Source organism: Camelus bactrianus, chromosome 9 (genome assembly GCF_048773025.1).
Source record: "Camelus bactrianus isolate YW-2024 breed Bactrian camel chromosome 9, ASM4877302v1, whole genome shotgun sequence".
NCBI classification, from domain to species: domain Eukaryota; kingdom Metazoa; phylum Chordata; class Mammalia; order Artiodactyla; family Camelidae; genus Camelus; species Camelus bactrianus.
This window is the reverse complement of record NC_133547.1, coordinates 7,320,757-7,343,808: the sequence shown is the minus strand read 5'-3', so window position 1 is coordinate 7,343,808 and position 23,052 is coordinate 7,320,757. Positions and strand designations below refer to the sequence as shown.

Genomic DNA, 23,052 nt, shown 5'->3' with positions numbered 1-23,052 from the left:
CTGCCAGGAAAGAGGGTGAAGTGGGGCGAGCCCTCCCGCAGAGCACGCTGGGAAACAGCCCCGGGCCTTCTCTTGCTCTGAATGAGTGGATGTGGCTACTGGTCTGAGAAGTGACCAGCGGGGAAATACATTCGGTGGAAGCCGCTACGCGAGGCACGGCGGGAAGAGAGGCGGGAGGCCGCGCGGGGCATCCCGGGAGCAAGGGCCGGGCCGGGCATCGGCGCGGAGCATTGTGGGAGGTGGACGCCGCTCTGGGGCGGGTAGGTGAGTGGGGAGGGGCGGGAAGGGTGCACATCTGGGGGAGGGGAGAGGCACAGCTGGGTGGGACAGCCGGGATGGGAGGTGCTGCGGCGGGCGGGGCTGGGGGGAGTGCCGCGGCGGGCGGGGCTGGGAGGGATTGAGGAGGTAGGAGACGGCTGGGAGGGGCTGCACGAGGTGGGAGGCGCAGCTGGACGTGGGGGAGCATCCGAGGTGATGAAGCCCATCTGAGGACGGGGGGGCTTGTCCAGGACGAGGACGCATATCTGGGGAGGACGACAGCTGTAGATGGGAAGAGGGGGTCACAGGCAGACTAGGCGGTGCATCTGGGCAGGAGGGGACCACAGATGAATATTGGTGGCACTTCTGAGAATGGGCCACAAGGGAATGGGGCACACACCTGTAGGCGAAGAGTCCATACTAGTGGGGAGGACGTCTGGATATGGGAGCATCTCTGGGAAGCAGGGGCACAGCAGGATGTGGCAAACCACAGGGGTCACATCTAGGAGAGGGGCCACAGCTGCCTAGTATTATAGACACATCTGGGTAGGAGGGAGCCACGGGTGCTCCGAATATGAAGAATATGACAGGGGATGAGGGGTCCATTTGTGGGTGTGCAGAGCACATCTGGAGATGGAACGCCTTTAGAGGGGGACACAGCTGAATGTGGGTTACAGCCCATGTGTAGGCATGGAAAGGTGAGTTCCATATAAATGGAGGCACTAGAGGTTACCACCAAATGTAGGAGACACATCTAGAAAGGGAGGAGATCCTATCAGGAAACTGGGAACACTTTGGAGTGTCCACTTCTGAGTTTAAAGGTCATTTTGGGAGAGGGACCCCAGCTGTCCCTAGCGGTCACAGCGATGGAGGAGAGGACCAGAATTGGAGTTCATGATCAGGAAGATATGTTCCAACTGTCCCAAGAATAAAGCAGTGGGTGAGAGGAGATCAGAGATGGGCTGGAGCTTCCCGTCTAGAGATTAACGGGTAGATCCTGCCCCAGGCCCCACCTGGATAGAGGAATCAGCGCAGAAGGGGCAGGCCGCAGATGGAGGAGGCTGGATACCTCAGGAGGGGAAGGATCTGATATCCACTTGTCCTCGCACTCTTGCCACTCAGGCGCCCCAGGATGGAGCCCCCACCCGGCACGGCGGCGGGGCAGGAGGAGCAGGAGCTGCGGGAGAGGGCTTTCTTCTCGTGGGCCGAGTTCAGCCGCTTCTTCGACTCATGGTGCCAGCAGCGGCTGGCCCTCTTCTTCGTTAAGAGCTCCATGCACCTAGCGCGCTGCCGCTGGGCCAGCGCGCCCCCGCTCTACACGCTCATCGACGTGCTCAAGTACAGCTACGTGCGGCTGGTGTGCAAGGACGTGCGCGCGCCCAGCCGGCCCGCCGTGGGGTGCGTGAGCTGAGCTGCTGTCCTGCCCGGTGCGGGAGGGGAGGGGGAGCAGGGGGGAGGGGAAAGCATGAGCCCTGACCCAGAGACTGCGAGGGAAGGATGCCACCTAAAACCGCTAAATACAGAGAGGCCAGGAGGGTCCAGGGGGGAAGCTTCCTGAGACGGAGACAGAGCCAGTTTGCTGGAGGGATAAAGGCACACATAGAGGTTGAGCTTCACTTAACAGACTATTTTTTTTAACTTTTTTTAATGGAGGTACTGAGAGTTGAACCCAGGACTTCATGCGTGCTTAGCATGCGCTCTCCCGCTGAGCTATACCCCCCACAACAGACTTTAACAGAGACCCACTCAGAGGCGGAGAGAGACGCAGACACACACACCCAAGACACATAGAAAAAGAAAACTCCAGAAACATGGAGACATGGCACCAGAGACCCCAGAAAAACAGGGGAGAGCCAGGTTTGGGACACATACAAAGAGCTGCAGAGAAAGCCACAGGACAAAGACAGAAAAAGAGCCATCCAGTCAATAAATGCAGGGCCCGGTCCCATGCTGGGAGCAAGGATATTTCACTTAGAGGAGGTGGGGAGTTTAGCACGACCGACAAATTCCCCACCCTTCTGGAACTTTCATACAGGACAGAAGACTGACATTATGTGAACAAGCTCACCAAATAGTTACCTCCAACTGTAATGCCACAAAGGGCTTAAGAAAGCCAAGAGGGCTAGGAAATATACCCCGGTGGCCAGGGGTGTTTTAACTGACCCCAATTTTAAACCCTGAACCTTCCCTGTACGACGTCGGGTTTCCAGCATCCCTTGAAACATGGGAAGAGGCTGAGCCAGTGTTCCCGTGTGGCAGAGGGCCACCCTGATTAGGTGGGGCATCGGTGCTCAGGTTTGCCCCAGACCCCACTGCTCTCTGCCACCTCTTCCTTCCTCGTTTTGCCTGCCTGGCCCTGACGCGTGTGAGGTGGAGACCCTTGAGTGAGGAGCCACGGGCAGGAGGGGAGTGCTTTGGAACACAGGCTCTGCCTGCAGGCTGCTTGAGGCCGGCTCCCCCACTTCCTGGGTGGGTCTCTTTGGGCAAGGACTTCACATCTCCAAGCCTCAGTGTTCTCATCTCTGAAAGGGGGTTATCACCATATTTGTCTCGTGGGGCTTTTGTGAGGCTACCGGCAGCCCAAGCGCAGGAAGGCGTTTAACTAGTGCCTGGAACACAGGGCGGCTGCGTACAAGATAGCTGTTACAGGAGTCGAGAGCACAGACCAGCCAGCCGGCAGCCTGGGTGCCAGCCTCGGCGCCACGGCCGATCAGCCCACTGACACTGAGCAAGGGACGTCACCTTTGGAGGCCTCAGTTTCCTCCCTGGGAAAGTGGGAATGGTAATACTACTGATCTCCTAAATTTTGTGAGGATTAAATGAGCAAATGCAGGCAAATTGTTCAGAAGCCTTGCTAACAGTGATTCTTACTCAGTTAGTTAAACATTTATTGTGAGAATTACGATTCTCAGTAGCTTGCCCACTGCTTATTCTAGAAACAGACTTAGAAACAGACACTTACTGAACCCCTACTGTGTGCATGTTCTTTGTGGGGCACATGAACCCCGAGCTGGTCTCTGCCCTTGGGCAGCTCAGGACCTAATGGAGGAGACAAAGATAACAAAGAGAAAAGAAAAAGAAAAGTAGCCCAAAGTCATGAGAAAGAGTAAAGAGGGAGATGGAGGAGGATAAAAGAGGAGTGGTCAGCTCTACTGCGAGCTTACAGCAGGGTGGTCCTGGAAGGCTTCCTGGAAGAGGTGACCAGTAAGTGGAGTCTTGAAGGATCTTACTTACACATTTATGTATGTATAGTATTTGACTTAAACACATGGCACGTACTGTGCGTGAAGGCACTGTCCGTCTACAAATACCAGAGGGAGCCAGGGGGCAGGAGGGTTGGGCTGGAGAGTGACAGGCTGTCAAGGGGGTTAGAATGGTGTCTGGGGCTTGGGCCTGGCGACTGGGTGGACAATGGGATGGTCCCTGGATGGGGAGCCCAGGCGTGGAGGTGGTTGATGAGCTGGTGGATGATGGCATGGAGCCCATTACTTTGAGCCCCTCTACCCTCCAGCTGCTTGGGCAGGGCCTCTTCTGCGCCCAGGGACCAAGGTCCAAGTCTGGAGGATTTGTATGTGAGAAAAGGCAGGAGATGTGGCTGGAATGGTGCCAAGGCCCAGACCTGTGGGGCTGAGTCTGAGGGCTGGGACTTTATCCTGGGGCCCTGGGGAGCCTCCAGAGGGCTGTGAGCAGGGTCAGCTCTGGATGTAGGAAGATCCTCTGGGAATGGACTCGTGGGGGATGGACTGGAGGGGAGAAACCAGAGGCCAGGGAGGCAGCTGGACCAGAGGCACTGTCTTTCCGGTCACTCCCTCCCCCTTTCCTGGAAGTTGCACAGGGGCCCCCAAGTCACCATCGCCGCATCTTCCCCTCTCCCACCCCAGCTCTCTCTGGCTCCTCCAACCCCCTAGCCTCTCACAACACTATCCCCGCCCCACCTGCCAGAACAAGATTGCCAACCTTTCCCAACACACACCAGCCTTGGAAAACACAAAGATCTTGAGCACCTGAAAGTTCACGAAGAAATGGGCTGGTGGACCACACAAAGCAATGGTCCTTTTAGAAGAAAAAAAGATGTTTCAAAATAGAGCTACTTTTTAGTAACCACTTAGTAGGCACCAGACCCTTTTCTAACCATTAATGTAATTTCATCCTCTTGTTTAAATCCTCCCAATGACCCTGCAAGGTCAGTATTACTATGACCCCCAATTTCCAGATGAGCAAACTGAGGCACAGAGAGGTTAAAGGACTTTGCCAAGATAACACAGCTGCTAAAGGGGGAAAGCCAGAATTTGGACCCACACAGTTTGACCACAAAGCCCATGCTTTTACTTACCATTTTCTCTCTCTGTCTCTCCCTCTCTCCCTTTCCTCTCATCTTCATTTCAGTCATGGATCATAAATATGAGAGTTAAGTGTGCCGACACCCAAAAGGCTTTTTGGTCCTAGAGGCCATGCTGTTTGTTCATTCATCCAAGAGGTTTCTTTTGAGCACCCACTGTGTGCAGGATGCGTGTGTTTTAGATGCTGGAATTTCAGTGGGAGAGCTCCCCATTCAGTGGGGGACCATTCGTTACAGGTGGGCATCAATCTAGTCATTACCCCAATACGTGATGGAATCTGCCCTCGCCTAGGGATGATCCTTCCTGGAGGAGGTGATGCTAGCTCTGAGTTACAAAGAATGAGTAGGAGTTAACGAGGGGAAAAGAAGGGAGAAGGAAGGATGTTTCATGAAGAAGGAAAGAACTTACAGTCGGTTGGTAACAGTGGAAATGGAAGATAAGTGGGCGGTTTAGAGAGTTTAGGAGGCATGATAGGCCAGACTTGGTGATGGTGGCTTTGATGGGATGAGTGATGAGAGGTATGCCTTGGTGCTTGGGGTTCAGACAGTGGGATACAGTCATTTGCTCATCATATGTTTACCAAGCACCTCCCAGGGACTAGGGAATGTTTGAGGTGCAGGGAACACAGCAGTAAATGAAAAAGACCAAAATTCCTGCCCACGTGGAGTTTACAGTTAGAGGGGGTGGCTTTATTCCCCCAGATAGATGGAGAGAAATGGCAGAAACGGGGTGTTGAGGCCACAGTAGACACTGTTTGAGATACCGGGCCCCCACAGAGGGACGTGCTATGCTCTGGTAAGATGCATGGCTTCACAGAGGAGGTCACCTCCTCTAAGTGGGGGCTCGTTCTAGGGGCTGAAACCCCCAGGCCCAGAGACGTCAGACAAGAGAGTTTCACGAAAGCCCAAGAAACTGTTCTAGTGAAATGTACTGGGGAGAACGCCATGAACTTGCCCTTTTGGTGGATCAGAAATGGCTGCAGGTTGGGAATTGATTTCATTGCTTTCAATTAAGGCCAAAAGCCTCAAACTCTGTCAATTTTGAAAATCGCTCAGGCTCCTGGGTTTTCTTTACCTCGTGAGTGGAGGAGAAATGGGTTGTGTGAAGGAACCTCTTCTGGTTTGACAAACACAGTTCTTAAATGTTTGGACCAAAGGTTCTCCGGGTGGGTCCTGGGAAGTCTCCCCCTCCTCAGAGGCCATTTGGAAACAACACGGGAGCATATTGATGGAGCGGGATGCCCCTGGCATTTACCACCTGGGAGCCAGGCTTCTCAACTATATGCCAGGCCCCCAACAGTCTATGTTACAAGGGTTGGCAAACTAGGAGCCTTCGGGCCAAATGCAGCCTGCACCTCATCTTTGTAAATAAAGTTTTATTGGCACACAGCCACCCCCATTGATTTACACGTGGTCCGTGGCTGTGTTTGCAATCTAGCAAACAGGATGTACCTATTGTCCCAACCTTTGCAGAACAAGCTCGCCACCTCTGCTCTATAAACGTAAAACGTCCTACCAAAAATGCTGACATCAGCCCTCCTCCGTGAAGAAACAGAGACCCCCTTTCAGACAGCAGATGTCCACTTAAACACTATCAGGGAACCATACTCTTCTCTATGCTTGAAACAATTCTTAATGTTGAAAAAAAAAAATCACGATAAGCATCAAGGAGAGCGCGAAGGCAGAAGAGGGCAGGCGGCAGGGTGGTGTGACGGCGGCCGTGGTCCTTCCTCCCGCAGGCCCCCCCAGCCCGGCTGCCCGGCCTTCATCATCGTCAAGCTGAGCCCGCTGCGGGACCGCCTCGTGGTGACGGAGTGCCAGCTGACCCACTCGCACCCGGCCTGCCCGCTCGAGTTCGCCTACTACTTCCGCCCGGGCCACCTGCTGGCCAACGCCTGCCTGCCGGTGCGCACCACCAACAAGATCTCCAAGCAGTTCGTGGCCCCGGCCGACGTGCGCCGCCTGCTCTCCTACTGCAAGGGCCGCGACCACGGCGTCCTGGACGCCCTGCACGTGCTCGAGGGGCTCTTCCGCACCGACCCCGAGGCCAAGGTGGGGTCTCGCGAGAGGCAGGCTGGGGGCGGGGGAGAGCCACGCCCAAGTCTCGCGGGCCCATTCATTCATCCATCCTCCCACCCATCCATCCTCTCCTCTCATTCATCCGTTCGCGCGTTCATTCCGTACGTATTTATCCAGGCTTTGGGGAGGCGGCCGGCAAGACACACACCGTCCCTACCCTCATCCTCTAGGGCAGGGCCTCCAGTAGAACTTTTCTGCCGCGATGCTCATGCCGTATGATTCTGGGCCGCCCAGTATGGTAGCCCCCAGCCACGCGTGGCTGTTGGGTACTTGCAATGTAGCCAGGAGGATGGAGCAACCAAATTTTTTAAATTTTATTTTTTATTTTATTTTAACGATGCGAAATTTTAAATAGCCACTGGCAGCGATTGGCTACTACAACCCTGCCGTTGTCGTGGGAGAAACCAACAATAGACAGACACATCCAAATGTGATATAATGTCAGTAGGGTTAGGGCCAGGAAAAAGATGGTCCAAAGTGATGGAAAGTGCTCCTTAAGAAAAAAAAATTTTTTTTAAACTGAACAACACAAATAGAAAATGCACCAATGATTAGTATACAGTTTGATGAGTGTTCACAAAGTAAAAACACCTCTGTGCCCATCTCGCAGATCAAGACTCAGAAGGGAAGGTGCTACATGACATAATGTGATGGACTGGGGGTATCATAAAGGAGACGAGGGTGAGGGTGAGAGTGTGGACCCAGACAGTTGTAACGGTGCTATTTTAATTTGAGTGGTCAAGAAAGGCTTCTCAGAGGAAATGATGGCGAAGCAGAGAAGCGAGACTGGAGGGAGGGGACCCCTATTCTGTCTTCAGAAGGAAGCGAGTTCCTGGCAGAGGGAACAGCCAATTCTAAGGCCCAGAGTCTCTAGCAATATCCATGTGTTGAAGGAACAGTGAGAATACTGCCCCTTCGGGAGGAATGTTTCTGCTGCTTTGATCCAACTTCAGGGCCAGGGTGGACTTGAAGGGAGGGAAAGAATGAAGGAAAGAAGAAAGGAAGGAAGGAAGGAAGGAAGGAAGGAAGGAAGGGAGGAAGGAAGGGAAGAAAAGTGCTTACTCCTTCTGGACATGCTTTTCTTTCATGCATGGAAGAGGTCCCAACTCAGGATGAAGATGAGGCATGAACTCACTTTCCAGAATCAGGTCCAGAGCACTCCCCCTACCTCCATCTCATGCCCAATAACCAGCCCTCTTTCAAGCCACCAACCCAAACCCAGCCCTTTATCCACACATAATATTGATAATGATTTTAACTAACATTTATCAGGCACTTGCTATGTGCTTTACCTGTTGTAATTCATTTAACTCTTACCAGCACATGACGAGGAAGGAGTCCATCATTTTTATCTTCATTTTCCAAATAAGGAAATGGAAGCACAGAAAGGTCAAGTAACTGGCCCGAGGTCACACAACTACTTAATGACAGAGCTGGACTTCAGACCTGCATGTTCTGGATCCATTGCCATGCTCTTCATCGCTCTGCTATTCCCCAGTTTGGAAATGAGGCTTGGACCCCTCCCTGTCAGTTCTAGCTCGTTCCTGGAAACACCCTATGTAGGGTCGCCGCTGTAAGAAGCGGCCCATTCATAGCAAAAAACTTCAATGCCAAGGGATTGTCCTTTTAACTCTCATTTGAAAGCTGTTGTGAAATCTAGCCTAAACCAAGGTTGGATCCCGGGATTTGGCCTGCCTTAATATTTTTAAAAGAAATGGGAAAGAACTTCTAGAAAACCAAGAGACCAGTGAAAGAGTTACTCCCTTTAAAAAAACAATTAAAATTTGCCCTTTTGAATATGCAAAACATACACATGGTCCTAAATTCAAAAGGTTCCAAAGGGTAAGTAGTGAAATACCCTTATCACCTCCCATTCCTCAGGTCTCCGCAGAGGCTGCCAGAGTACCAGTTGCTTATCCATCTTTTATATATGTTTCTATGGTGCTCGACATGATCTGTGTCTGCGCTGTCCAGTAGGGTGGCTCATGTGGCTACTGGGTGCTTGCAATGTGGCTAGTGTGACTTAATTTAATGTAATTAATGGAAATTCAGCAGTCCCAAGTGGCTAGTGGCTTCTATATCAGACAGCACAGCACTGTACCTACATAGATAGATTTGCATGTCTATTTTTAACCGTGTTTCAGCCCCTACCCCAGCCAGGTAGCATCTTATACCCACTTTTTTGCATCTTGCTTTATGTGTTGGGGCATACTGGCTGCTAGAGTTTTCTGTTCTTCCTCTGGGGCCAGTCAAATCCCCCTGAGAAAACTCCAGCCACCCAGCTGCCAGCTTCTGGGAGCCACAACAGGGGAAGAGGGCTGGGGAGCTGGCGTTCAGTCCTCAAGTTCCCCCTCCCCTGCTCCCTGCCATCAGATGATTTAACTGCTGCTTTAAAAAAATTTTTTTTAAATCTTTTTTTGGGGGTGTAATTCGGTTTACTTATTTATTTTTAATGGTGCTGCGGATAGAACCCAGGACCTCATGCATGTTAAATATATGCTCTACCACTGAGCTATACCCTCCCGCCCAAGATCTAACTGCTTCTAAAACAACCTCATACTCTTCGTTTAAACCTTCCTACCCTGCCTGGGTTTGCCAGTTCCTCTGGGGGACTCTGCTGTTGGTCCCACTTGCAAGCTTAGGAATCATGGGTTTTTGTTGTTGTTGTTGTTGTTGTTGTTGTTGTTGTTGTTTGTTTGTTCGTTTGTTTCCTCACCACTATCCTAACAAGTTTCATTTTTGTTTTTGTTTTCTTTTGGTGGGGGTAGGCAGTGGTCAACTTATCCATCTGCTTTCCAACTTCCGAAGTTTGATTCCTGTGGCTTCCTTTCCTGTTGCCTCTGCATCTTCAAAAAAAAAAAAAAAAATCCCTTTTCTATGGGTTCAGGAAAGAGTGAAATTAGAGGGATGTGTTTAGTTCATCACCTTTACATGGAAGTTTCTCCTGGCTTTTTTTTTTTTTTTTCTTGTAAGATACATCAAAAGAGTTCTGGATCATTACCACATTAAGGTAATAAAGAATTCTTTATTCCCATCCCAAGACTAGGCTCAGCAACAATCAGATATTATTCTTTCTGCTTCTAGCAGTTTCCCAAAAGAGGGATTATTTTTGAGCAGCTGAATGTCTGGGACCCCCTGCATTGAGGTGGCTCACCTGGCCTTGGGAAAGGGTCAGACAAGAAGAGTGTACCCAAAAGCCCCAACCATAGTCAAGACTGAGGGGCTGCTTCAACTGGGGAGGTGTTAAGACCTTTTATAATCTGCCCTGAAGTGGGAATGGTGGGCTGAGGATTCCAATCACGTCTCCGTTGCCTTCTTTGTGGCTGGCTCCAGGGTAACCAACAAGCAAGCTGGAGAGAGCTGCATCTCACACGGAAATATTGCAGCCCTCTCTTACGTGTATGCTTTGTCTGAGAAGGGTGAACATTGATCAGTGTGCTACTTTTGAGGAATACTAAATGGTCAACTGGTACAATTTGTCAATGTCTATCAAAGTGACCAAATCACTCACCCTTTGACTCCCTCTCCCTGATGAGAATTTGTCCTGAAGACATAGTTGTTCAGGTTTCAAATGACTTCTGTGCAAGATTAATCATTGTGTTCATGAAAGCAAAAGATTGGAAATAACTAAAACCCACCAATGGGTAATGGTTACATAAGATGGTGGGACATCTATTGATGGAATACTATGCAGCTTTAAGCAAGAATTAGGACAACTCTAGGAACTGATCTGAACAGATCTCTCCATTATAAAAAAAAAAAAGCAAGGAGCAAAACAGTGTACATAACATGTTTTATGTATAAAATGAAGAAAAGAATATATAGGTGTGCTTGCTTGTATTCACATAAAGAAACTCTAGAAGAATAATAGCAAGAGATGTGGATGGACATGAGAATAACGAATGGCAAGAAAGTGGTTAGAAAACAGAGGTAGGAAGAGGACCTGGTGCTGGATAGCTTTGTATTATTTGGCTTTGAGATCTCGTGAATTTTTGCACATTTGAAGAATTAATTTTAAGAGAGAAGATGAAAAATAGACAATAGTCCCAGTGTGCTACACTGGTCTGTTTCTCTCTAGAAAAGAAAACTTCAGGATAAGTGATGAGGGTCCTAAGACGGTGACAGTCAGGATGGCCTGGGTTTTGCTGTAGTAACAAGCAGCGCTCGAATCTCACAGGTTTGCCCCATTGAAATTTAAGTCTTGTTCATTGGCCAAAGCAAGTCACATGACCCTGTCAAACTGCAGGAGTGCCGAGATGCAGCTCTGCCAAGTGCCCAGGTCAGGGGAGAGCTGCGATTACTTGGCACAGGGTAAAAGACAACCACAGGTTTACAGAGGGCAGTTTCAGTGAGGGCCTCCTGGAGCCCAGTCTGAATCCGGGGCTCCTGTTTTCCCTGCTCTGTAGTTAACACCAACCTCTCGAAGCTCAGTCTCAGCCTTTGCCCTCCTCCTGGCTCCCAAAGGGCATCTTCTCTGGGTCCAATAGCCTATTTTTACAACAGACCAGCCATTTTTGGGGTGATATGGTAACAGCTGGAAACTTGATCTGATTTATACTGATAGACACTAGAAGCTTCATATGCATTCTAGCTGTGCCCTTTACTGGCTGGGGAACATCCAAGAGGTTGTGAACAAGTTACTTAACTTCTCCAGGCCTTGGTTTGTTCATCTGTAGAATGGGGACAATAATAGATATTGTCTCCTAGGTTGTTAGAACTGATGTGTGAGGATTAGATGTGTGTGTGTGGAAGGAACAGTGCCCAGAAAGTAGGAAGCTCTATACAGTGTAGCTATTCAGACATAGTTTTTATTCTGTCATTGTTTACTGTGGGACAGTCTGGAGAATAGTATTGTTCTGATCACGTGAAAAAGGAGGGTATGTGCTTGCATATAGGAAAAGGTGCGGATGTGAAGTGTTAAGGAGCATGGTTTCCGACGTTCACACTTGTGGAATCCACCGTCTGTGGTTGCTGCATCCCTGTGCCACTGATCTGTGTATCTGAGAGCGTACCCACGCTCGTTTGCATCCTCAAATCTGCCCCGTCCTAGGCAGCTCCATCCCCGTTCACCGCCACCCCCTGTGCACCTCAACCCAGCAGCATGTGAGTCAGGTCTGTGGGATCACTTTTACAAAGAGTATAGTGGTGAGGAGCACGGCCCCTGGGCCCGAGCTGCCTGGGTTCAAATCCCAGCTCTGGTGCTTGCTACCTGCGTAACTCCAGGCAAGCTACTGAACCACTCTGTGCCTTGGTTTCCCCATCTGATAAATGGGGATGGTAATAGCAGGACCGGTTGTACAGGATTGTTACGGGGATTGAACGAGTTAATGCCTTGGAACTTTTGGCACCGAGAAGTCGCTTTGCGTGTGGGGTTCGTTCTCTTCAGCACTTTATACACCTGAAATCAACTTGTGCAAGTTTATCTTCGGTTTGCAGGCTGTCTCTTTCCCCTCTAAGGTGTCTTACTGGCTCCTGAAGCAGTGCTCAGCACATCTGATTTGCTCAGAACATATCTGGTAGATAAATTCATTCGTTTGTGTATTCCCCCAATTTCATCAAATGTCACCACACCACTTCAATGTCACCCACGCATTTCCCCAAACTCCTTGCTTCCCCCAACCCTGTTTTTTTCTTTACACACACACACATACACACAAGATTTTATATATTTATATTTATTTAATGATCCAGGAACTTTGGTTAACTGAAGCTCCCAGTCAAGTGGATGATCAGGAGGGGCTCGTGGAGAGTATCTGAGTACTTTCTTGATGAAAACCATTTGAAAGTCAGTTCGGCTAGACAGAAAAATCTTTGGCTCACGTTCCCTTTCTTTTTCTTTTTCTTTTTCTTTCTCTTTTTCATTTAACAGCTTTATTGAGATACAATTCCCATATCATAACATTCCCTGTTTTCAAGTGTACAGTTCAGTGTGTTTTCAATATATTCACCAAGTTGTAAAACCATCACCACTATCTAACTCCAGGGCACTTTCGTCATCCCCCAAAGAAACCCCCTACCCCGTTAGCATTCACTCCCCATTCCCTCCTCCCTCCAGCCCCTGGGACCCACCAATCTACTTTCTGTCTTTGTAGATTTGCTTACTCTAGACATTCAAATGGAAACATATCAATGGCCCCCACCATTCTTAATGATCTGGGCTTGACTCCCAGCCTCACTGCTTGTTGGCTCCATGGCCTGGAACAAGTCACTCCCCTGTGGAGTCAGGGTCCCTAAGACCACCGTCGGGTTCCATGAGACTCATACAACTCAGCAAAGCTGTTATTTATACTCACGGTTAAAGTTTATTACAGTGAAATGATACAGAGTGAAATCAGCCAACGAGTGCATGGGGCAGAGTCTGGGGAGACCAGATGCTGCTTACATTTGTCTCTCCCAGGGGAGGCATCTGGACAGTGATTATTTCTCCTGGCAATGATGTGTGACAACACACACCGGGTGTCACCCACCGGGGAGGCTCACCCGAGCCCTGAGTCGAGTTTTCATTGGGGTTTGGTCATGGACACATGACTGACTGCCTGAGTGGCTGACCTCAGGCTCCAGCCCCTCTAGAGGTCAGTCCAAGGCCCCCACTGTAAATCGGCTGTTAGCATAGATTGTCCAGATTGGCTCAAGCCCCCAGGTGAAGGAAGTCTCTCTTAGGCAGAACATTCCAAGGGCTTGGAGGCGCTCTCCCAGGAGTCAGGATAGAGCCAAATATTTCTTTGGAATGTGCAGGATTTGGACAACCCAGACCTGCTGAGTTAATCCTTTACTGCAAACCTGGAATCTTTCACCCTCAGTTTCCATGTCTATGATATAAGGAAGATAATGGTCACCGTCTCAGCAATGAACCTCACTCAGTCAGAGGGCCCCACACCAACCCTAGTACCGCTAGCCCTTCTCTTTAGCATGCCCTCCATGCTCTGGAAATAATAATAGTAATAATAACAGTTGTCACTCAATAAACACTGGCCTTGCACCAGGCACTGTGCTACACACTTCACGCAGATTAACCCATTTAATCCTCATAGCAACTTTGTAGGGTCAATGTAGCTATGCTCCTCACCTTTGAGGATGGGAGCAGCTCCCATGCTCAGACACAGCACAGAGAAGTTCAGACACTTTCCCTAAGTCACACAGCTGGTGCATACATTCACACAGCTAGTAAGAGGAAGAACCTGGCTTTGTATCCCTAGAGTCTGGCTCCAGGGTCCAGGAACACTTAACTGTCCAGTCATTGGGCCTCTGTGCTGAAGGCAACACTGGTTGTGCTATTGTTCACAGAGTCTTGGCCAGTCCAACAGGGCAGGACTGGGGCCAGTCTCAGTCCCCTCTCTCTCCTCAAGGCTAGTATGACATGAGGCACACACTAGGTGCTCAGTAAATGCTGTTCAATGAACAAAAGGCTATGCAAGGAAAGCTTCTGTGCCCTCTTTAGAAAGAAACCCCAATATCAGAAATCTAAGTTTTCTCTTTAAGAATGGAAGTCAGCTTCTAATTAGACAAGTGCTTGCCATCTCTGGGAAAGTCTCAAGGTAAATACATTTTGCTGTATTCTCTTTTCTCTTATTCCTGCCTCTCAAGGAGAAAAAGATCAGAACTTACCTGATACCATAGAAACATGTAAGGTATTGGTTTTTAACCCATTGTTCCTATTACGATTTTGTTCTTCTTTTTTGGGGGAGATGTAATTGACATATAACATTATGTTAATTTCAGGTGTACAGTACAATGATTTGATATTTATATATAGTGAAATGATTACCATGTTATGTCTAGTTAACATCTGATGACTTTTATCTTTATGTTAGTTTCTCAACTGGTGTCGTCAACTAGAATTTTCTATGATGATGGAGACATCCTTGATCTGCACCACCCAATGGAGTAGGCACTAGCCTCATGTGGCTTTTGGGCACTGAAATATGACCAGTGTGACTGACCAACTGAATTTTTATATCTTTAAAAATATTAATTTAAATGCAAATAACTACATGTGGCTGGAGGCTACTATATTGGACAGAGCAGTTCTAGATGGAAACATCTGCTGAGACCAATGAAATCATAAAGTCATAGCAGATATAAAAATTAACAATGGTTGAAAAAAATGTAACTTATTCAGCGATAAGCTGAGTAGGCTTTTTTGTAACATTTATTGAATTTCTTTTTGATTTAAGATGCTTTATGTATAATTTCAGGATTAGGGAAGCAATTTTCTTGTTCTTTCTGGACTCGACTCAACCTTTTTTCTTTCTTTTTTTAAAACAGAATTGGGTTTGATTTTTGTTTTTCCTTTAAAAGCTAAGAACTGTGCATTGCTTTTTAACCAGTTTTGTAGGAGGAAGTTAGATCATGGCAGAATGATTTGTGAAGAGATCCGTGCTCAAACCATATTCCAATCTGGGTTCTGCAGCTTTGAGTCAGCTCTGACAGAGACTGGCTTATAAGAGCATAGCCGCCTGCCTGGTAGAGGGGGCCCTAGCTGATCGTTGCTTATCTCCCTACCCCAGTAAAGGTCTTTCGTGCAATAATAAAGAGGCCAGACTGGCTGAAGCCAAGGCAGACAAGAGGGATAGAAGATGAGGTCCAAGGGCCTGATCGCCCAGTGCGTAGCCGTGGCATGAACTCTGGATTTGACTTGAAGTGTGATCGCAAGTTCTGGGAAGGGTTTTTAAGTGGGGTGGGGGTGATCTGATTGGAGTTTTAAAAATGTCTCCCCATGTGGGGACAGACAAGAGGGCTCAGGAGGAGACAGGGAGCCCAGTGAGGAGGCAACCACAATAATTCAAATGAGAGACGGCAGGGAAGCTTTGACCAGGATAGTGGCCATGGGCATGGGGAGAAGAGGTCAGATTCTGGACTCCTTTTGAAGGTCGCTGCTAGGATGTGGGGATGGATTGCATGTGCAGAGTGAAGAAAGAGAAGAACCAAGAGCCAGTCTGAGCTCTGGAGTGGATGGTGGAGTCAGAAGTGGCAGGTTAGAATCAAGGTGGGTATTTAGAATCAAGGGTGGCTTTGGGCCATCAATCTCAGGCGACATGTGAGCTGTCCAAGGGGCCATACTGTTGCTGAAGCAGTTAAATAGGTAGGTCTAGAGCCTGGGGATACAGACCTAGGAGTTGTCAACTTAGAGATGCTGAAGGCCGTGTGACTGAATGAGATGCCCTTCGCAGAGCCTAAAGACAGGAGAGAGGAGAAGAGTGGGCCAGGACAGAATCTGCGATGCAGTGACATTTAGAGGTGGAGCAGAGGGCGAGGGGCAGGCAGAAGAGACTGCAGAGGAGAGGCCTGGGAAGAAGGAGGAAAGTCAGGATTCTCCAGGGTGACAGAAGCCAAGAGAGACCCATGATCCAGAAAGGGTCGGCATTACTGTACTGATTGCTGCTGAGAACTCAAGTAAGATAGTAGTGACGGCTGGGATTTGATACATGCCAGGCATCATTGCAAGTTCTGAGCATGAATAATCTCCTTGTAGCCTCACCACAACTATTAGATAGACATTATTATTCCCATTTTGCAGACAAGGAAATTGAGACTAAAATGCTAGGGGAAGTCCCTTGCCCAGGGTCCCACAGCTAGAAAGAGACAAAGACAGGATTCAAACCTAGACTGTATTCCCTGAACTTGCACTCCAGAGAAGAGGCCAGTGGTTATGCTGCACACTCGCACCCTGGTGCACTCAGTTATTCAGGATGTATTGAGCTTTTGCCCAGGCCAGATGCCATTCAGAGCACTGAGGGATGCAAAAGTGAACGGGAACAATACCCTTGGGGGGCTTACCTTTTAGGAAGGGTAAACAGGCAACAAGCAAACTAATAAATAAAGATGTAACATGCTTCACGTAGGTGTCATGGCTGTAAGTGTAGAGAGAGCCAGGGTGTTTGTGCCACTGAGTACAAACTCATACTGCTTGCCACACGACAGGCCAATAAATCTAGAGATGACTTGTTAGGGCAAGGAATAGCAACTTTATTCAGAGAGCCAGCTGACTGAGAAGATGGTGGACTAGTGTCCCAAAGAAACATCTTGCCCGGGTTTGGATGCTAGTTTCTTTTACAGAACAAAGACAGGGGAGATGAGGAGGTAAAGTGAAAAAGGCAGTGAGCTGTTGCAAATATTTCCTGGTTCTGGCCAAACTCCAGAGGGGATGTGTAAATTTGTTTCCTGCAGCCATGCATAGGTGGGCCTGGTCAGGGTGTTTCCTGTGAGCTAAACAAAGGCATTTTAGCTTAAGGCTCAGGCATGGGAGGCAGGGTTCCCAGAGATGAGCCCTCACGTATAATTTAAGCTTATTGGCAACATCCCTTTGGTGATTAACTTGTAGCAAAAGCAATAGAATACAAATGTTAAAGTAAAAGAAACAGATCCAATATGGAGTCAGATTTGTTCTTCCTTATTACATTTGCTTAGGTGGGGTGGTCAGAGAACTTTTATGAGCATGTGGTCTTTAAGCAGGGATGATAATTATAGTATAACAAACACTTAGCACTTACTATTTGTCCAGTGAGTTTTGTAGGATAATGGTAATATTTGTGCCAGGCAGTGTTTCTCAATGTTCTAATCATTTCATTCTTCCAATCACAGACATAGTCTCATCGTCATCATTTGGTGAATGAGATGAAGGTCAGGGCAGTTGCCAGAAGCCACACAGCCAGGAAGTGGGGGCTCCGGGCAGTTTCAGTTCCCAGAAGGGAAAACTGGGAAACAAGGAGGTTAAGGAGGAAACTGAGGCACAGGGAGCTGAAGTCACAAGGTTAGAAAGTGGTGCGGCCAGGACTCAAACCTAGGCAGTCTACCTGCACAGTCTATGCGTTTTACTCCTAGCCCAGTGGCTCTCTTACTTGAACATGCGTGGGAATCCCTCGGAGGGCAGATTGCTGGGCCCCTTCCCCATAATTTCTGACTCAGCAGGACTGCGGTGGGGCTGAGAATATGCATTTCTATCAAAGTCCCAGCAAGTGATACTGACACTGCTGGTCCGGGGCCTACCCTTTGAGAACCACTGTCCTAGGCTGCCTCGCAGCGCGTGAAGGAATGAATACTCAATTCCCAGTAGGGGAAACTGAGGCTCAGAGAGGTGGTCTAGTAGGCAAAAATCACAGTTATTAGGTGGCGGTGTCAGGATGGTAAAACCAGGTAATCTGCCTCCGGGGTCCGCGTTTTTAACCATCCCCTGCACCGCCTCCTGCGGGTCAAAGGAATCAATGCACGCACGTCTGAAAGAATGGATGGATTCGCGTTGCCTAGGATGGGGGCAAATCGCAGGCGGGCCGACCTCCGGCGTCTGCTGACCGCTGTCCCTGCCTCCCCGTCTCCGCCCGCAGGTGAAGCTGGTGTTCGTGGAGGACCAGGCGGTGGTGGAGACCGTGTTCTTTCTGACGTCGCGCACGCGGGCGCTGCTGCGGCGCTTCCCGCGCATGCTCCTGGTGGACCGGCTGCCGGGGCTGCAGGGCGCGCTGGACCTGCTGGCGGTGCTGTGCGTGGACGGCGCGGGCCGCGCGCGCCAGGCCGCCTGCTGCGTGGCGCGGCCGGGCACGCCGAGCCTGCTGCGCTTCGCGCTGGCCTCGCTGCTGCAGAGCGCGCCCGACGTCAAGGGCCGCGTGCGCTGCCTGACGGCCGGGCCCGAGGTGGCGGCGCAGCTGCCCGCCGTGCGCCAGCTGCTGCCGGGCGCGCGCGTGCAGATCTGCCGCGCGCAGGGCCTGGAGACGCTCTTCAGCAAGGCTCAGGAGCTGGGCGGCGCCCGCCGCGAGGACCCGGGCCTGTGGCCGCGCCTGTGTCGCCTGGCGGGCGCCCTGTCGCCCGCCGCCTACGCCGAGGCGCTGGCCGAGCTGCGCGCCCACGGCCCGGCGGCCTTCGTCGATTACTTCGAGCGCAACTGGGCGCCGCGCCGCGACATGTGGGTGCGCTTCCGCGCCTTCGAGGCGGCGCGGGACCTGGACGCGTGCGCTCTGGTGCGCGGCCACCGCCGGCGCCTGCTCCGCCGCCTGAGTCCCTCGCGCAGCGTGGCGCAGTGCCTGCGAGACCTGGTGGCCATGCAGTGGGCCGATGCGGCTGGGGAGGCGGCGCCCGACGTCTCCGACGATGGGGGGCCTTGGCTGGAGAGTGAGCCGGGGAGGGGAAGCCGGGTGGAGAAGGAGAGGCTGAAGGGCCTGAAGGAGACTGGGGACTGGGGAGGGACCCCGAAAGAAGGAAGTATTTGGAGAGAAGCCCAGTTAGAGAAGGAGTGGATCAGAGGACTGGAGCCCAGAGACCGGGGAGGGGCTCAGGCAGAAAGCGAGAAGGGGAGGGGGTTGCAAGTTCGAGATTGGAGAGGGTTCCAGTCGGAAAACCAGAAGGGAAGAGGTCTAGAAGGGAATGTCTGGAGAGGGTCCCAGTTGGAGAAGGAGCACTTGAGAGGTCCCGAGATCAGAGACTGGAGGGGGAGTCCGTTGGAGGGTGAGAAAGATGGCGGACTAGAAGGTTATATTTGGAGGGGGGCCCCGTTGGAGGCCCAGAGGTTGAGAGGATTGGATGGGTACACTCGGAGGGTGGCCCAGTTGGAGGACCGAAGAGTTAGGGTGCTGGAGACTGCAGACGGGAGGGGGACCCCGCTTGATTATGAGAGGGCCGGGAGTCTGGACGGGAACACCTGGAGCCGGGCCCGGTTGCAAGATGAGAGGGCGAGTGGACTGAAAGCCAGAGACTGGAAGGGGCCTCAGTGGGAAGCGGAGAAAGGAAGGGGGCTGGAGGTCCAAAACTGGAGGGGGAGCCATATGGAGAAGCCGGTGGAATTGGCCCCTGAGAACGGAGACCAAAGAGGGCCCCAGTGGGGAGATGGGAGGCAGAAAGGGCCAGAGACCAGAGAAGAGAGAGGAGTGAGGTTGGGTGTTAAAAGAAGGAGGGACCTGGGGGATGTAGTTCTGGTCCAGCTGGGGGACCCGAGGGGGACAGGCCTGCAGAATGGAGATGGAGGGTGTGCCCGGTCTGGGGGCCCCCAAAGCAGAGGAGTGCAGGGGGCGGAGTGTGGAGACACTGGAGGGAGGTGTCTAGCACTGGGGAATGGAGTCCTGAGCGGCACCCCCATGGGGACTGTGTTTGAGGGTGACCCAGAATGGGCAAGGATAAGGAGGATGGACTTGGTAGCTGGGGAGAGCCTGCAGGAAGGAAGTGGAGAAGAAGGCCCAAGGGAACCGAAGAGGCCTTGCTGCCCCTCGGAAGAGGAGGAGGTGGACTGGGAGCCCCTGGCCAAGTTCCGAGCAGCCTGCGGACCAGAGCTGGCCGACCTGGTGGCGGAAGAGCTGGCCTTCGCCCGGCAGCACGGGACCCGTGGTTTCCACTGGATGGGAGCCGGCTTTGCCCTGAAGGACGGCACCTCGGACTTCTTCCTGGATGGAGCCCTGACGCGCTGCAGCTGCTCCATCCACGCCGCCCGCCGCCTGCCCTGCCGCCACCTCTTCGCCGCGCGCCTCCTCACCGGGGCAGCCTTATTCCACATGGACCTGCTCAGGGATTGCTGGGGGAGAGACCCGGAGCCCTGAGTCTCCCAGCCCCCGCCCGTCACCCTCCACTATGAGGGCAGAAGGGCATTCTTCAATCCCAAAGATAACAGGGCTGATGCCAAGGAGGCCACCCCAGCCCCCCGGCCATCCCCTGTGTCATCCAGTGACCTCATCTTGGCAGTTTGCCTCTCTGGGTCCAAGGGGAAGCCGACGGTGTGGTCTCTGAGGTCCTGGAGCCGCAGCTGTGGGAGATGGTGGTGGCCAGGGTGGATCCCAAGGGCTTCCCTCAGGAGAGGAAATGCGTGATAAGGGATGTAGACAGGTCAGCCCAGGGCAGGAGGAAGAAGGGGATAAACGTGGGGGAGGGGAGGACACCAGGATGAGGGGACAGCCTGGCAGAGGTGGGAAATAGCAAGGGGTAATGAAGGAGAGGTAAGGGGTGGAAGGACAAAGGGGCGACACACATGGAGGAGAGTGGACAAGAAAAGAGGCAGAAATAGGGAAGAAGTGGGGGCAGGCAGAGGAAGGCAGGAGAGGAAAGAGGGGCCGGGGAGGGGAGAAAGAGACAAGAATGGTGGAGAGGGAAGGAAAAAGCAGCTGACAAAGGAAAGGTACAGGTGATGGGGAGGGAAGAAATGAGAGGGGAGTGATTTTGGTATTTCTGTAAGGCCTGGAGTCTTGGGTCCCCTTTGCCTTCAGGTTGTTCATTCCCGGAAGAGGCAGAATGAGAGGGGGCACTGGGAGTCTGGTGGGATGGGCTGGAGGCTCACCATTGGGGGAGGGGAACTGTCTGGACTATCGTGGTGCAAGATTGGAATAAAACTATTATTTTGGTTTCTGTGCTGAGTTCTTGGCTCATGGGGAAGGGTGGGAGGCCCAGACCCACAGGGAAATTGAGATGATCCAGCAATCCTTCATTTTTTTTTTTCTAACAGGGCCCTCCTGGGCTAGATAGAATGAAGGGGCCCCAGATGAATCCATCTCCATGGCAACTCAGCCCTCATCCTCCCTGCCTGGACCAGAGTGCCATGGTGGCAACTTGCCAACATCCATGGATTCCACCCTCCAATGACTAGCCCATGGCAATCTTGGCCACTGTGCTGGGGATTGGTTTCAGGATGGGTGTGAGACCCCATCCTGGCCGATGGGTCTGTTTAGGGTGGAAGGCTTTCAAAGGATTTCTCAGTCTCGAGGAGAACCCCCTGAATGAGATGGTTAGGACTAGACCTGTTTGTAAGCATCTTGCTATCACATGAGGATGACAGAGCTAAGAGATAAAGAAAATCTGCACACATGCTTGACCTGATTGAGTCCCTAGAGTCTGCCCTACTGGAGGGCTTCCTAAGAGAAAAGATATTTTCATGCTTGAGGCGATCTGAGTTGGGATTTCTGTTATCACAACTGGTGAAGGGGACTGAGTTCTGTAGGTAACAGATGTCCGGGAGGAATTCGCTCAGCACTGTTCAAACTTTAATGTCAACACGCATCATCCTTGTTAGAGTAAAGCTGGATCCGGAGGTCTGCGGTGCTTTTCTGATGATGCGGTTTCTGCTGGATTGGGGAGTGCACTTCGAGTAGCAAAAAAAAGGAGCTCAATGTAAAAGGTCATCCAGCCATTCATGTCACCGGGACATCAATGTCTTTGAGGGCAGATGAATCCAGGGTCTCAAATAATGTCAGGTTTTGCCCTTGTCTTCCGTCCTTTGTGTCATAGTTTTCTTCAAAAGAAGGCTATCTCCTGTGGCTGAGAATGAGTGCTTCATGAAGCCCTAATCTCATCCCCTCACATCTTGATCCCCAAGGACCTTCCTACCAGCGTCCAAGTATCAAATCTCAAGGAAGAAGCTGATTGGACTTACGAAGTGTATCAGTCTTAATTATGGTTATGTTGATGCTGTGTAACACCCATGACACTTCAGAGGTATTTAACAATAAGCACTTATGGTTTATGTGTCTTTTATGGTTTGTTGTTTATCAGACGCTCCAACTTGAGCAGACCTTAGGAAACTGATGACACAGAGATCTTGTTACAACACAGGTAGGGGGAGCCCAATCCTCTGAGTTTCTAATTCAAGAGGTCTGAGGTCGGGCTTGAGAATTTGCATGTGTAATCAGTTCCAAATCATGCTGCTGCTTCTGGTTCAGAGACCACACTTGGAGAATCACTGCCCTAATCAGTCAAACTGGACATCTGCTCTTTCCTTTAGCAGGTCGACAGGGCAGACAAAATGTACAGAATCAGAGTGAGGAGGGAAGATGAATCCTGGGCAGGCAAACCCAACAATAGTCCAGTGCAGACCAATGTCCCAGACCTCTCCGCTTGACTCTTTTATCATTAGATTCTGGGATGTGGGTTAAAGAAAGTCTGAGGGAGGGAAAGAGGTCATACCATAATATAAATTGGAGAAGGCTGAGTCGGTGAGGGGGTGTGGGGAGAAAAGGAGAGATGTGGATAGTGACATCAGCATGGCCTTATAGGTACAGGAGGAGGTAAGTCTTTATTTTGAGAGCAGTGGAAAACAGTTGCAAACTTTTTAAAGCAGGGGCATGGCTTGATTGACTGTACAAAATTAAAATTACCCCTGGCAGCTTTATTGTGACAAATGGATCAAATGTGAGTCCAGCCAAGGAAGAGATTTATGATCAGCAAAACAAGGCAGAGCAGTATTTTCTTCACTGAACCAGATCTTTTTTTATTTAATTGAAATATAGTTGATTTACAATGTTGTGTTAGTTTCAGGTGTACAGCATAGTGATTCAGTTTTATATATATATATGTATATATATGTGCATATATATATATACATATATATATATTCTTCATTATAGGCTATTACAAGCTATTGGATATAGTTTCCTGTGTTATGCAGTAGGACCCTATTCTTTATCTAGTTTATATAT

The 23,052-nt window shown here is 50.6% G+C and overlaps 1 protein-coding gene across 3 annotated transcripts; it reads left to right on the top strand.

Annotated features, from left to right (window-relative positions):
• The first annotated feature begins 91 nt into the window (after positions 1–91).
• ZSWIM9 (zinc finger SWIM-type containing 9) lies at positions 92–20,984 on the top strand. 3 transcript variants are annotated; one of them, XM_074369324.1, is made up of 4 exons: positions 92–264; positions 1,381–1,656; positions 6,337–6,649; positions 17,998–20,984. In XM_074369324.1, exons 2-4 carry the CDS (start codon positions 1,391–1,393, stop codon positions 20,188–20,190), a joined length of 2,772 nt encoding a protein of 923 aa, XP_074225425.1. In that variant the 5' UTR covers positions 92–264; positions 1,381–1,390; the 3' UTR covers positions 20,191–20,984. The 3 variants fall into 3 exon arrangements, with proteins under 3 accessions (XP_074225425.1, XP_074225424.1, XP_074225423.1); XM_074369323.1 differs by having other exon boundaries at positions 103–260; XM_074369322.1 differs by lacking the exon at positions 92–264 and adding an exon at positions 438–956.
• The last annotated feature ends 2,068 nt before the right edge of the window (positions 20,985–23,052 follow it).